The sequence below is a fragment of the Dipteris shenzhenensis genome, chromosome 3, assembly GCF_047967505.1.
Source record: "Dipteris shenzhenensis isolate YYH24624 ecotype China chromosome 3, Dip_SZ_1.0, whole genome shotgun sequence".
In the NCBI taxonomy this organism is placed as follows: domain Eukaryota; kingdom Viridiplantae; phylum Streptophyta; class Polypodiopsida; order Gleicheniales; family Dipteridaceae; genus Dipteris; species Dipteris shenzhenensis.
This window is the reverse complement of record NC_141598.1, coordinates 4,770,103-4,785,983: the sequence shown is the minus strand read 5'-3', so window position 1 is coordinate 4,785,983 and position 15,881 is coordinate 4,770,103. Positions and strand designations below refer to the sequence as shown.

Below are 15,881 nucleotides of genomic sequence, written 5' to 3'. Positions count from 1 at the left end.
GTTCTACGACTTAATCCAGGATTAGACCTAGCACTTGGGAATGAGACTTGCTCCCATCGGCTCTCTGAGAACTAAACCTCTTGGCCCCTTATATAGACTCGGGCCCTAAGCGCCAAAAATAGCGAAGACCTCTAACTGGTTCGTATCCTTGCCACTCAACTCGAGAATCCAGCCTGCCTAGCCCTAAGCCTCCTCAGGCTACCTAAGCTAGTCTTGTGTACCTAGTACACGTCAGATACCAATCCGTGCACATGACATATAGCCACTTCTGGATCTACTGCCACCGTTGGTGCAGCTGTTACAGCCACCTCGGGATCTACTACTACTCCAACCACACCTCCTACATCGAAACAGGCCAGATGGGATGGTAGAGATGCCCAAGCACATTCTATCATTGCTTTTTCAGTCAAGAGACATATCATTCCTCACATTTGGTCTTGCAAAACATCAAAGCTGCGTGGGACATCTTGGCTCACCTTTACGAGGTTCGCAAAGAGGCACATGTTGCTTTCTTACGCAGGCAATTGGAGAATGTCAAAATGGAAGAGGGGGACAACATGGATGCATACATCACAAAAATCAAGGATTTTCAAGAGCAGCTCATTAATGTGGATTTATTTCCGATGCTCAGGTAGTGTCCACAACACTCAATGGACTTCCTGAGTCCTACCAGGGGTTTGCTACTACATTGAGGTTGGTTGCCATGGGCAATCCCAACACTTATACTTCCGACCAGCTTGTTTCCCTTCTCTTGCAGGTGCTGCTTCTCAAATTGCAAATCAGGCTTTTGTCGCTAATCACAAAAATAAGGGAAAGAATGGGCAAAGTTACAGCAAACCCAAGCCTTCTGGAGGCTCCCTCCAAGAAAGACCACTCCACCCTATTGTAGGCCCTCTCAAAATCCAAGAGAAGGACAACCAACGGCTGTGACTCCTCCCTGGATGAGTCCACTGCCTTCCAAAACGTGAAGATGATGTTCAGGATGTTGTGCTCCTGAACGAACCCAGTCTGTGTGTCACTTCTGAACGAACCCAGTCTGTGTGTCGTTGATGATGTCAGTAAGATGGGGCCGTAACCGCAAACTCAAGACATTGGTGAGGATCTTGTATGCAGTATCAAGCAAAGTGATTGGTCTCCACTGTCGGACGTCTGATCTATCTCCCCCTTTCGAGATCATCTCCTAGAAGTTTCGGAAGAAGGCTGGTGAAGCCATCCTCTCCAGGACACTTTTGGGTCGGGAGAACCCTGAGGGCTTCCCAAAGCTCCTCATCCGTGAAAGGCTACTTCAGACTACTGCACAAATTCTACGAGACTACCGTCGGAACGTGATCCCAAATGTTGGAGATATCATAGTCAAAGAGTGTGTTGGTGTGAAGTGTGTGTGTGAAGTACTAGGTGATCTAGTACTAGTCTATGTGAGTGAGTCTTGTGTGAGTGCCACGTGTCATCATGGGACTTATCCCATATGCACTAGGTGCTAGAGTGTGTGTGAGTAGCCTACATAAGGCTTGTAGGGTTTAAGGGTTAGGATTTAGGGTTTAGGGTTTAAGGGTTTTGATTAGGCTTTAGCATTCGTTCAACAGATTTAGGGATATGGTTACGGTTTACGATGTAGTGTTTAGAGGTTTATGGATTAGGGTTAGCGTTTATAGATTAGGTTAGGGTTTATGAAGGGATAAGGGGTTAGAGGGCTAAGATTTTGGTTAAGGGATGAGGGGTTAGAGAGCTAAGAGTAGGGTTTCAAGTTGGTTTAGAGATTTAGGGTATAGGGTATAGTGTTTAGGATTTAGGGTTTAGAAGTTTACGGGTTAAGGTTAGGATTTAGGATTCAGGATTCAGGGTTAGGGGTTAGGGATTACGGTTTATAGGTTTAGGGTTTAGTATTTAGAGAGTTTGGGTTTGAATTTAGAGGTTAGATTTTAGAGGGAGGGTTTAAGGTTTAGGGTTTAGGATTTAAGGTTTAAGGTTTAGGGTTTAGGATTTACAAGTTTAAGAGATGGGGTTAAGGCTTAGGGTTTAGGGTTTAAGGTTTAGGAGTTAAAGTTAGAGTTTAGGAATTAGGTTTAGGATTTAGGGGGTTTGGATTAGAATTTAAGGTTTTGGGGCTACAAGTTAAGGAGTTAGAGTTTAGGTTTTAGGGTTAGGGTTTAAGGTTTAGGGTTTAGGGTTTAGCGGGTTTAGGATTTACAGGTTTAGGAGATAGGATTAACACTTAGGGTTTAGGGTTTAAGGTTTAGGAGTTAAAGCTAGAGTTTATGGTTTATGGTTAATGGTTTAGAGTTTAGGGTTTAAGGTCTATAATTTATGGACTTTATGATTCAAGAATTAGGGTGTAGTGTTAAGGGTTAGGGTTTAGGATTAAGGATTTAGCGTTTAGGATTTAGCATTAAGCGTTTAGAGTTCTCTCTTGAGGCTTTCAACCAATATGAGTTCACATGAGTTGAGGTAAACTCATTTGCATGTCCAACTCATAGTTTATGAGGATGATTGTAAGAGTGTAATCATACATGCTTCAAATTCCTTCAGTTTAGAGTTTAAAGCTTATTTTTGTACCTAGGGTCCTTTCCTGATTAAAAGTCTCTACTGATTATGGTGGGGTATACATTGAGAGAGATAAAAATGTACTCTATAAGATTAATTGTGAATGTCTACCTTAAAGTTTAATTTTAAGTTAGTAGAAGGATCAATTCTAACTTTTTGTGGCCCGCCCTCGTCTACTATTCTGGTCAACATATATACAAATATTTGCTTTTGCAATGTATCTTCTAACCTACTTCTTGCAGGTTTTTGTACCATATGTACCTTCCAAAAGGAGGATGAAGAATGGAAGTTTCTCCACATCCAAACATAATTTACATCCTGGTTGCGTGTTCCTTCGTATTGTGTTGAGTAGACAAGTTTATGATGTCATCAAGAAAGTCCCGAGATATAGGGGTTTCTTTGGGAAGAAAGTTGGACGCATGTAAGTGAAATATCCTTACTTTCTCAAAATCATGTTATTTTCTAACAGACTAATGAACTTGACCATGACACGCATACTTGGCTCTCCAATATGCTGATCATCTATGCAATATCTGCCCAAAAATATAATAAATTTACTTTCAAATTTGTTCTGTGTGTGTCTATCTTTACTCGAGGTGGTATTTACATTGCGATAAGTGTCCACGTTCAATTGTAATGCTAGCTTGTGGACAGGTTAGAGCTGGTAATGCCTACTCCTGTGCCTGCTGATGATATGAATAAGATGTTTAAGAGAGTCCGAGATGAAGAGGATGACTTAAAGAGGCTCAAGGAACTGGCCAAGGAAGAAAGAAAACTGATGCGTGCCTCGAAGGCTACTGAGGAAAGCGATGCCTTAAATGTGGCCTTGAATATTGGCTCTAGCATCAGGGTTGTAAGTGGACCTCATGCCAATTTTCATGGGTACCTCACGTGTGTGCCTGATGAGAGTGGAAAGGTATTTTTTCGCATATCCTCCTTTCTTTTGTCACTCATGCACACACATTTACATATGTATGCACACATACAATTATACATATATGTATGCACACATTTAAGTAAGTAACTAAATAACTGAACAAATAAATAAAGGGGGTTTACAAATTATTTTTACAATAGAGAGCACGATATAAGGTTACCTTTGTGGATTTGGAATCATTTGTGCTTTATTGCCTAATTCATGATGTACAAAATCTATAGCAATTCGCTCAAGCATATGTGATTTTCAGAGAATTATCTAGAGCTTTAGGGATTTAGGTTTGCTGAATGTATAAGGGGGCTTGATGAATGAAAGATATCACTATGTAAATAAAGTGAGTGCTAGCTAAGGAGGTTTAAGGGTTAGGGACGGTAGACTAGAGATGTTTCAAACAGAAAGGACAAAAATGAGATCAAGCCACAAAAGGACTATAGAAGGCCTCACTTATTTGTGGCTACAAGTTTCGGTGTGCATTGAGGATGGCTTTGAGCTAGCTCACAATTTCATTATAAAATTTAGGATTGAAGTAGATAGAAGGTTGTTCCTCCTAGCCATAGTATACGTTTAAGATGTGGCTCTAGAACATTGAGACTTGGGACCATAGGACAATTTGGTGTAGTCCTTGCTATAGGTTAGACTAAGGTTCTACTGCCTTTTCTAAAGGGATTGATTATTTGATTTTGTCAGGTTTCTAGATTAGAGATGTTTAGCCCTTGTCATTTTGGAAATGAGGAGATAGAGAGGCCCGCTATCGTAATGGAATTGGAGATTGCACACACAATCATCCCCTCCTTCTGTCGCAAGGAGGATGATAAGGAGAGGAGGAGGTGGAGAAGGGGGAGGATGAGGGGAGGGATGCTAGTTCTAGAGACCTGTGGCCTAGATGGATCAATATGGGTGTTGATAGGTCGAAAAGTGGACATAGAGAGAGACTAATAAAAAAGCGGCCATAGTGAGAGACTAATCTAAGAAGAGTGTGATGAATGTCATGACCATTTCTACAATGGATAGCGTGCATGTATCTTTTATATTTTCATGGATTGAGGAATGCATTCTTGTATACAACACTAGTTGTTGGCAGTTTCTCCTATGTTACAATAGCCAGTGAGATATACTTGGAGAAGCAGGCTGCAATGCAGTTAGGATTTTTTTTTAGTGCCTCACAGACAAGTTCTTTCTGCATTGTTTTCAAGATGGAATGTTAGCTCAATACCCAAATAATTATCTAATAGGACTTGCCGAAAATTACTTTGATTTTACTATTACAATATCTTTGGTGAAACCAGCCTCAACAACGTAAAGGGTGGTAGGATCCACGTAAATACAGCATGTACAGTAAATAGACAAACAAATTTGCAACACACCACAAATCACAGGGGAGCTAGAGCACTCCTACTCAGAAACAAAGACACCGATTGGCCCCAAACGCTGGCGCCCCTTGTGGTATTTATTTAACATTTATTTGAAGCCAAGAGGTTGATCACAAAGGTCTTTGGGAAGCTGCTCCATAGGCAAACCAATGCCCTCAGACTTCCCATCCAGCCCACTTTGTAAAACTTCAAACAGTGAATGGCATTCAATCCCTAGGCAATCCTATATCCTCAGCCAACCAAAGCATGCAACAGAGACCCCAATAGCATCCACTGTCTGAACCACTCCTGCAATCGCACATCCAAGTGCCCAACCAGCCAACACAGCTGAACAACTGCAAGACAAAGCCCTCAACAGTTAAACTCTGGTGCAATCAAACAACCAAACTCTTCCCAGCGGGTTGCCTCAATCTATAGCCTCCCTGGCCACTGCCCAACAGCATAAATCGACCCTTCTTCGCAAGGAAAGAAACCCAAATGCAATAACTAGCCAGCAACCAACCTGGGAATGGCAAAAGCAGGCAAAGACAAGCCTTCTTCTACCTGGAATTCACAGAAGAAAGGTCACCTGGGCTGGAAAACCCTAGTCCTGCAGAGATCAGCTGATTCTGCCTTGGCACAGGTGATCTAGGGAATTCTGTGAACAACTCAATAACAATGTGCTCCTCTTGAGATGGTTGTGTCCGCTCTTGAGATCTATACTGCTGAAAACATCAGGCTGTCCAAAATCTTGTCAATTCATGGAATCTATTCTTGATTGAATTTTGTTTAATGCCCAATTATTATTGTGGTAGTACCCTAGTCCACGTTTGGTACAATACATAGACGTGAAGTGAACTCTGTGGAGATATTTTTGTGTGTGGCACCATCATCGAAAAGAAACAATGCTCGCTTATCTCCAACATGTCCTCATGCCTTCAAGAGTAAATGGGATGGGTTTTCATCCTTTTCTTCATCTACTACAACTCTCACCTTGGTTGTCCTTTTTATAGCCCATCAAGTGTCGTAGACACTACCTGTGAATCTGGCACAATCTCATCAACATTGATGGGCTGCTTTCAAAAGTCCTTGATCTTTGTGAGATAGGCATCCATGCTGTCCCCTTCGTTCATCCTAACACTGTCAAGCTGCCTGCAATAGGCAACCCGGGCCTCGTTGCAAATCTGATGGAGACTAGCCAAAGTATCCCATGCATCCTTGGCTGTCTTGCAAGAACGAATGTGAGTTATAACCTCCCTCTTGCTATTCATAGCAATTCTGCATGTGCCTGTGCATCTCTCTGACCCCAACAAATCTGTTCAGGTGTTGGAGGGTCTGTGGTAGGCACTGTGGGAGTAGTGTTAGATGAACTAAAAGTGGCAATGGTTGCTGCGGTAGCAGCAGGTGCATGTGGTGGGGAGACTGATCTAGTCTCTAATCCATTTACAATACCCCAAATTTTTTGAGATACCAACACGTGGTGCACCAGGTAGGACCACATGGAATAGTTGGTACCATCAAGACTGTCTTCATGCGCAAGCATGCCAACCAAATGGCATGAACAAGACAATGATCTAACTTTGGGATGCTTCTAGGTTCTCCTTTAGCCGGGGCTTAGAGGGAACACGTGGAGGTGCAGGTGCTGTCTATCAGCAGGATTGAGATGAGTATGTGTAGCAAAGGCAAAGCCTCAAGGCTATCACTGCAATGAGCAGGCTATCCCAAAATTGACACGAAATCTGCGAGTAACAACCAAAAAATGACAGCAAAATCTTGGCAAGTGTCAAAGCCAAATATACCTGCTTAAACATTGAGCAAAGATGCACACAATGTCCCAAGTATGTTCAGCAAAGACGGACTGCAGAAGGGCAAATTTCTGTCCACTGAATGTGATCCTGCAGTTAACCGATGGTGCAATAATGACTGCAATGGCTGCAAATGTCAAAGCACCAGAAGCATAAAGCTGCCCTGCAAATTTCAAAGCGTCAAGGTTGTATACAATGCAATGAGCTGGCTGCTCAAGAGTGGACTGCAAGTCTGCAAATGTCAAGTCAAAAAATACCAGCAATGTTCTGCAAATGTAAATGCCACAAGGGCTGCCCACTGAGCAAGCAATGCAAATGGCTGTCCCCAAGAAATGTACTGCAAAGAGAGACCGCAAAAGAAATGTATTGCATAAGTAAATCAAGCTTCCCACAGCCTGCAAAGGCTTCCTTGAATCTTAAAGGCTAAGCCTAGCTTCAGTTTTTGTACATACTTTGAATGCAACATGACTGTACCATCACTGTGTTGTGAAAAGTGAATACCCAAGTAAAAATGCAACAGGCCCAAAGCTGATAATGCATGTAACTCAGCCTTCAAGTCTAAGATGTTCTCCTTGTGGGGCCTTGTGGGTAGCATGCCATCAAAACATAAGACAACGACCAAAAAGTCCTATTTTGTTTTTTTGACATAGAGGGTGAAACGAACCTATTTCTTTCTCTCTAATCTAGTCAAAATCAATCACAGGCGATGGCACATCGTTATTCCACCCAGCCTTAAACTCGTGGATCGCAATTTTCAACAGATATGTATTTTCTTTTTCCTCATGCCTATCCACAAGACCCACAACTCCCTAGATGGTTCCCTCTGCCACATGTCATCATTTTAGCCCTTTTCTTGGTACACCATTTACCCCTCTCTTGGGGCACAATTAAACCATTTGCACCTTGGCATTATTTCACATTTAGGTGCACCTAGTATAGAGAAACGAAAGAGAAACCATAGCGTTTGCAGTGGAGCGATCAGAAAATAGACAATACTCAAATACAACTGAAGAACGGAACTTAGAAAACATAGTGCCTGTCGGTAATATGAAAAACTGAATACAAGAACCTCAAGCCATCGTGTCTGAAGGACCGTGGCTGAGGTGAATCTGTAGAGAGACAGTAGAAAAGATAGCAGCAGAGGGAGCGTCACGCAGTCCTCCGTGTAGCTCAATGATGACGAGGATGATGGGAGCTGAAGCTGCCCTTGGAGATGGCTGAAACCAGCATGCTCTGAGGAAGGAACCTTCAGGCTATCTGGAATAGCAATATGATGAAGAAAAGGAGCTGATCTGGGGCAGAAGGAGCTGATCTATAGCAGAGGAGCAGAAGGGGACAGATCTGGAGTAGGATGGGACAGATCTGGAGCAGAAGGAGCTGATCTGGAGAAGAGGAGCAGAAGGGGACAGATCTGGAGCAGGATGGGACAGATCTGGAGTAGAAGGATCTGATCTGGAGAAGAGGAGCAGAAGGGGACAGATCTGGAGCAGGATGGGACAGATCTGGAGTAGAAGGATCTGATCTGGAGAAGAGGAGCAGATCTGAGCAGAGGAGCAGAAGTTGTGACAGATCTGGAGGAGAGGATGGAGCAGCCAGGAGGCAGGAAGGAGAGGCAGGAGAGGGAGACAGCAGAGGAGAGGTAGATGGAGCAGGCGGGCCTGCAGCAAAAGATGGAGGAGATGAGGATCAGCTGCAGGTCCTGTCCTGTCAAGGAAGTGTGAGGGCAAAGGCCTTTTATAGGCCAGACCTAGCTGGTCGGCCAGCTGGTCGGTGGGCCTGCCAGCTGGTCGGCCAACTGGTCGGCCAGACCAGCTGGACTTTCTGGCCATTTGTTTGGCTGAGAGAGCTGGCCTTTTGGCTGGCCTGTGAGCTATTTGGATTGCCCCGTAAAGTGGGAATTGCTTAGTTGCTGAATACCCCCTCTCAATTGCCAATTGTGAGGGGCAAGACATTGTGTGCTTGGAGCTTCGTGTAGGGATGTCGATGGTGGTGCTGGCTATTCCTGTGAAATGCCCAATAGAAGATCACAAGAGGAGTGCCCTTGCAAGGGAATTGTTCACTTCCTCAAGTGTCGTAGTTACACGTATGATACCAGATAGAAATAAGAACACTGTGAAGCTTGAGAGAATAAGCCACCCCCTCTCACCGCCGAAAAGGTGGAGGAAAGTGCAAAGGGAAAGAACAAATTTGTCGTAGCAGTACTGATAATCCAAAGAGATCGGAGCTGAACAGTGAGCCAGTGTGTGTCCGATCTTGGACCTCGGGAGAGAGGAGTCTATTCCCGCCTCCATGCAGGTAGAATATTCGAAACAACAGTCATCTAGACACATGTGAACAGAAAGGGTCCCTCCTAGGGAGAACTTGTAGATCCTGGAAGTCGATGCCGATGGAGGTAGAGGTGAAGTGTCATGACCCCCTCTTTCGAAGGAATGGGGAGTGTCAAGCCAGAAACCTAGAAAAGGAGGGAGGGATGGTAGTAGAAGATGGAGGTAAGAAAGGAAGGGAGGGATGGCAGTAGAAGATGGAGTTCTGAAAGGGAGGGAGGGATGGGAGTAGAAGATGGAGGTCTCTCCCTTAGTGCGCAGCGGAATGAAGAGGAAACTGATATGTTCATAGGAGTGATGCTCCCTGTACCTATGGCCTCCATGAAGAAGCAGGATCTTTAGATCACCTGAGATCTGGGGTCTTTAGATTACCATGGCTCTGATCACCATGGCTCTCATCACCATGGCTCTGATACCATATAGAGAAACGAAAGAGAAACCATAGCGTTTGCAGTGGAGCGATCAGAAAATAGACAATACTCAAATACAACTGAAGAACGGAACTTAGAAAACATAGTGCCTGTCGGTAATATGAAAAACTGAATACAAGAACCTCAAGCCATCGTGTCTGAAGGACCGTGGCTGAGGTGAATCTGTAGAGAGACAGTAGAAAAGATAGCAGCAGAGGGAGCGTCACGCAGTCCTCCGTGTAGCTCAATGATGACGAGGATGATGGGAGCTGAAGCTGCCCTTGGAGATGGCTGAAACCAGCATGCTCTGAGGAAGGAACCTTCAGGCTATCTGGAATAGCAATATGATGAAGAAAAGGAGCTGATCTGGGGCAGAAGGAGCTGATCTATAGCAGAGGAGCAGAAGGGGACAGATCTGGAGTAGGATGGGACAGATCTGGAGCAGAAGGAGCTGATCTGGAGAAGAGGAGCAGAAGGGGACAGATCTGGAGCAGGATGGGACAGATCTGGAGTAGAAGGATCTGATCTGGAGAAGAGGAGCAGAAGGGGACAGATCTGGAGCAGGATGGGACAGATCTGGAGTAGAAGGATCTGATCTGGAGAAGAGGAGCAGATCTGAGCAGAGGAGCAGAAGTTGTGACAGATCTGGAGGAGAGGATGGAGCAGCCAGGAGGCAGGAAGGAGAGGCAGGAGAGGGAGACAGCAGAGGAGAGGTAGATGGAGCAGGCGGGCCTGCAGCAAAAGATGGAGGAGATGAGGATCAGCTGCAGGTCCTGTCCTGTCAAGGAAGTGTGAGGGCAAAGGCCTTTTATAGGCCAGACCTAGCTGGTCGGCCAGCTGGTCGGCCAACTGGTCGGCCAGATCTGGTCGGCCAGACCAGCTGGACTTTCTGGCCATTTGTTTGGCTGAGAGAGCTGGCCTTTTGGCTGGCCTGTGAGCTATTTGGATTGCCCCGTAAAGTGGGAATTGCTTAGTTGCTGAATACCTAGCCTTAGCACTCAGAACCACCTAGTCAATGCCATTTCACCCTCACCTAGGACCTTGGCAGTTACTTCTCTTGACCATTTTATTTACGCACATTAAATATTACAGAAGTCGGTCATCTAAGAGAAAATGCCCACCGATCTTTCCGAGGTCATGCTATCTCGGCTAGAGCATAACATTCCTTCCCTCTTCAAGCATCAGCGTCCTCGATGATGAAATCTAGGAACACTCTCCGTAACTGGTATACGGATTCCCAGGTAGCTTCCGATAGAGGTAGACCATGCCATGCAACCAACACCGTGGTGATCTTCCGATTGCGCACTTGCATTGTTCCTCGGTCCAGGATTCTTGTTGGTTTGCGTCTTGCATCATCCTCTATCTCCTGAAACAAAACAACACCTTCGATTAGTGAGTCACCAGTATGCAAGAATTTCTTTAAACGAGAAACATGAAACACTGGGTGCACCTTACACCCCGGTGGTAATTCTAATTTATAGGCTACCTTGCCTATTCTTTTTAGAATTAACCACGGCCCACAGTATCGAGGTGATAACTTAGCACTCTCTCCTGAAGTCAACGACTTCGAGTGCGAAGGAACTATGAGAAAAACTTTTTCTCCTTCCTTAAATACTCTTATAGATCGGTTTTCATCCGCATACACCTTGGCTCTATCCATAGCCTGGCGGATATTAGCTCTCGCAAGTGCTAGCATCTCCCGCATCTGAACCACAAAGTTCGCGGCACTAGGCACTTTCTGAGGTACTCCAACTATAGTTGGATTTGCTGGTCTCTATAACCATAGTTCAGCTCAAACGGACTGAACCCTGTAGAGGAATGTTTTCTATCATTGTAGGCAAACTCCAACAATGGCAACCACTTGTCCCACGTATGTTGCCTCAATGACACATATGCCCTCAGCATATCCTCTAAAGTCTGGTTGACTCTCTCCGTCTGACCATCCGTCTTAGGATGATTCCCACTACTCATTCCCAACTCAGTCCTTAGTGTCTCAAATATCGCTGTCCAAAAATGACCGGTAAATCTGACATCTCTGTCTGACACTATGGATCTAGGCAATCCATGCAGACGAAATATATGTCTAATAAACAAATCCGCCACTTGCGGGGTACTAACAGACTCTCTGGTCGGAATGAAGTGAGCCATCTTGGTTAGACGGTCAACCACCACAAGTATAGAATCATACCCTCCTTGTGTCGTAGGCAGCCCTACAATAAAGTCCATGGAAATGCTCTCCCACTTACTTAGTGGTACTTCCAAGGGCTGTAAAAGTCCGGGCTGTAAAAGTTCGGGTGGCTTCACCCGCTCGGCCTTACTCACCTGACACGAGAAACACCGTGTCACATATTCATGAATATGCTTTTTCATCTTTGGCCAAAAGAAATCTCGCTTCACGAGATCATATGTCTTCTCGACCCCTGGATGTCCCGCACACGGGCTATCATGGCACTGTCGAATGACTCTTTGCCTGAGATCATTCTGACTAGGTACTACAACCTTGCCATTTCTTTCTAGCATACCATCCCTTATGGTATATCTTGCATATGTTTGGCCTTTTCTGGATGCCAGGTCATCCTTTTCATTTTCCCCAGGTTTTAACACATGAGCCTTAGGTCATAAGCTCTGGACAAACTCGTTCACCTTTTGAGTTTCTCTGATCTCGTTCATTAGAGCACTCTCTAATACCGTGAAACTCAGGTTGTGTATAATGCGAGACAACGCATCAGCCACCTTATTATCTTTTTCTCTTCGGTACCGGATCGTTAAATTAAACTCCTGCATGAGCTGTGTCCACCTAGCTTGGCGGCCCCTCAAGTCAAGCTGTTTACTAAAATGTTTCAGAGTATCATGATCTACATCCACATAAAACTCTGAACCATACAAATAATGTCTCCATGTTTTCAAAGCATGGATAACTGCATACAACTCTAATTCATGAGTTGGCCAATTCCTTTGAGAGGGAGAAAGCTTCTTGCTTTCAAAGGCTACTGGCCTTCCCTCTTGAAGGAGAACTGCTCCTACCGCAATGCCACTTGCATCGGTTTCTAGGAACAACGGCTTCTGGGGATCAACTATTTTTAACACCGGTCCTGAGACCATAGCTTGTTTTATGGTGTTAAAACTTTCTTGTTGATTCTGTCCCCAAATAAAAGGTACTTTATCTGAGGTCAGATCAGTCAATGGCGATACTATTTCGGAATATCCTTTGATATGCCTTCTATAAAATTGGACAAATCCCAAGAATGACCGCAACGAGGTCAGACTGTGAGGGATTGGCCAAGTTAGTATCGCAGCCACTTTCTTCGGATCCATTTCTACCCCTTGTGGAGTAATTATGAAACCTAAATATTCAAGCCTAACCATACACAGTATAGTTTTCTTTTTATTTACATAAAGACTGGCTTTCCTCAAAGTACTGAACACTACTCTTAAGTGTTCACGATGCTCAGTAATACTTTTACTGAATATCAGGATATCGTCAATAAAATGTACTACAAACTTTCCGATATACGGGCGTAGTAAATCGTTCATAAGCATGACGAATGTCGCTAGAGCATTGGTAAGTCCAAAGGGCATTACCAAAAACTCATAATGACCAAACCTGCTTCTGAAAGCGGTTTTATGCACATCCTCGGCTCTAATCCGGATCTGATGGTAGCCACACTTAAGATCTATCTTGCTGAAAATCACGGCTCCATGTAATGCATCTAGCAAATCATCAATCCGAGCCATCGGATACATGTGCTTAACAGTAATATTATTCAATGCTCTGTAATCTATACAGAGGCGAAACGTATCATCCTTCTTCTTCTTTAATATCACTGGCAAAGCAAAAGGTGAGAAACTTGGTTGAATCTGTCCCAACTTGAGGTATTCTTCCAGTTGTCTACGCACCTCCGCCTCTTTAGTAAAACTGATTCTATAGGGAGGTCTATTTACAGGTTCTGCCCCCGGGATCAGTTCAATCTTATGCTGAACTTTTCGCTCTGGAGGTAACCCATAAGGTAGTTCATCCCTAAAACATTCAGAGAACTTCTTTGATATCTCTTTAGCCAACTCGGCCATCTTCCCATCTTGGGCAGCCTCAGTGCTAGTCGATGCGTCATCAATCGACTCTACCGATGCTATACACAGACATGAAAACTCTTTCGGAGTCCTGCGAATTTCCATGGCTGAAATCAGTGGTCCTCGAGGTAAATTTTTTTCAACTCGCAAAACATATTCTACCCCGTTCTGTTTCTTCTTGGATGATGTTAGTGAGCTCTGTGATGCCACCTCTATCAATAGGATGTTGGATGCTTAGTAATTTTTGTGTAACATATGGCTAGATATTCGGTATGCCGTTTCTAAATTAAGCAACCCCAATATACAACATTGACAGGCAATGAACCGTGTCTTCTGATACTTGCAGTGAAGGTTTTTATGATCACAATTTTTCTGTTACTTTGCATGCTGAAGGGCCTGAAGGGGGAAGAAGAGCAAGAGGGAGAGAGTGAGAGAGATAGAAGACTCCAAAGATGCGGGTGTGAAGGGATGAGCCACACCACACACTCATTAGTTTTATTAGGATTACGAACATTTGCCTTGGGTTGTGTGCTAGGGATCTGTAGCCATGTGTATGGGTGGTATGCTTGGCCAAGTGGATTTTTGGTTGCACGGCCGCGGTGTGTGACAGTGTGAAAAAGATACCCTCCAATTGGTATGTCATAGGCTGTGAATGGGCTTAGTTGGATGCTCTGAGGTTGTTGGCTATATTTATATGCTTCATTTCTCTGCTCGGAGCAGATAAATGGCCATGTGGGCCCTGGTAATAATTGTGTGGGATTGTGTGGCCTAGTAAGGTTGCTAGAAACAGTTTTAGCCTAAGTGCCATTTGTTGGAGCAGAATCGAATGCTTTTCCTGTTAAGCTAGGTGAGAGCAATGCATAAATAGGTGTAAGCATGGGGCATTGATGCCTAGTGAAGTATGAAGCATTGTCAATGGATGCTAGCTGTGTGTCCATGCTTTATATTTGTTCTGAGTCGGTGAATGGCTAAGAGGGCACTCAAGGCACTTGAGGGGGACTGTGTGACCAAATATCGGGTGCTAGGAACAGGCCTAAGCTCAGTGCAAGTGTTCTGGAACTGAAAAGGATGCCTTTTGCCATGTGTGGGGGGAGCCTTACTCAACAGAGAACATGCATTGGTTATGTATGCCTAGCGGGCTGTGTAATGCCCTTGATGCCAAAGAGAGGTCGGTTGCTCACTTAGTGTATATTCTTTGTTACGAGCTGTGTTTGGAGAAGCTTAGTTGGCAGGGTAGTCCACAGTGGATACTTGCAGTTCAAGTTCATGTTCCCGAGGTTGCAGGCAGACTAGCTATGCTCTCACCCAATGCTTGGGTATTTCAGTGAATCAGTAGACACTTGTGGTAGTCTAGGGAGTTGTGTGACCCCGCCGTTTGGGCTGCTAGCAAGAACTCCAAGTTTTATGCAGGTGTTTGCATTGAGGTGGATGCCTACTGCCATTGGGATGTGAGAGCAGGGTCTAGCAGGGTTAATGCTGGGGACACTGATGCCTACTGAGAGTGGGAAATGCACTGAATGCAAATGAGATTGAGCTCACTGTGTACCTATTTGCAGGTCTCTAAAGAAATACCAAAAAAGGGCGCCAAGGTTGGGGCCAATCTGTGTCTTTATCTGCCCTTTAATTTATTGAAGGCCGGTTTCAATGGTTATCTGTGAATTGACAGCATAAATTTCATCAGGTTGTGGCTAAGCTTGCGATTGGAGGTAAAACTCTGATAAGTGTCTAGCAATGCTTTAAGAACTGTGGGTACTGATGAAATAGTGTGCATAAACTTCATCGTGTTGGCTAACTTCTCCTTGAAATCCTTGATATAACCTACAAGTGCATCCCTTGCCTCCTTAGGAGTTTTGCACGATCGAATGTATGGGATGATACCCCTCTTTTCTGACATTGCAATCAATGATTGTGCATTTGCATTGGTGCCATCCCAACGAGCTTCCTCATGTAGGAGGTGGCTGCTAGAATTATTATTATAATTTAGCAGTGACCAATGTAATGTAATAAGTAGGTTAGGGGCACTTTTCCCTCCTTTAGAGGTTTTTACCTTTAACCAAGTTAGTTCACTAACTACGGTTAGTGAAGGATAAGGTTTTGTCACTTAGACAAAACCTATCCCACTTCTTGTATTACTCACTTCTTCTATTGCAAGCACTACGTTCAGCTCCATTGCTCTCACACTCTCTCTTCTAACATTTGGTATCAGAGCATCTGCTTCTCTCCCCGGACTTCTGCCATTGTTTGTGTGTGAGAGTGCTCTTAGATCCTGAGCTCCTGCTTTCTGGACTAGCTCCCACATCTTCAGCTCCCAAGCTCACGTAGCTCAACCTGCGCATGAGCCTCTAGGTGTCGTACACTCTGCCGTACAATCTGCGCTCCTGGATCGTACAGCCTTCCGATACATCGTCCGTACAATCTGCGTCAGCTTCAGCGCCGTACAAGTCTAC

The 15,881-nt window shown here is 44.5% G+C and overlaps 1 protein-coding gene across 1 annotated transcript in view; it reads left to right on the top strand.

The window, feature by feature from the left end:
* The window catches only part of PTAC13 (plastid transcriptionally active 13), a 39,635-nt gene that overhangs the window by 11,552 nt on the left and 12,202 nt on the right, over positions 1–15,881 (top strand). Inside the window, exons 2-3 of the mRNA XM_087372819.1 lie at positions 2,784–2,962; positions 3,196–3,457. Coding sequence (XP_087228945.1) covers positions 2,784–2,962; positions 3,196–3,457 — 441 coding nt within the window. The remainder of the gene's footprint in view (positions 1–2,783; positions 2,963–3,195; positions 3,458–15,881) is intronic.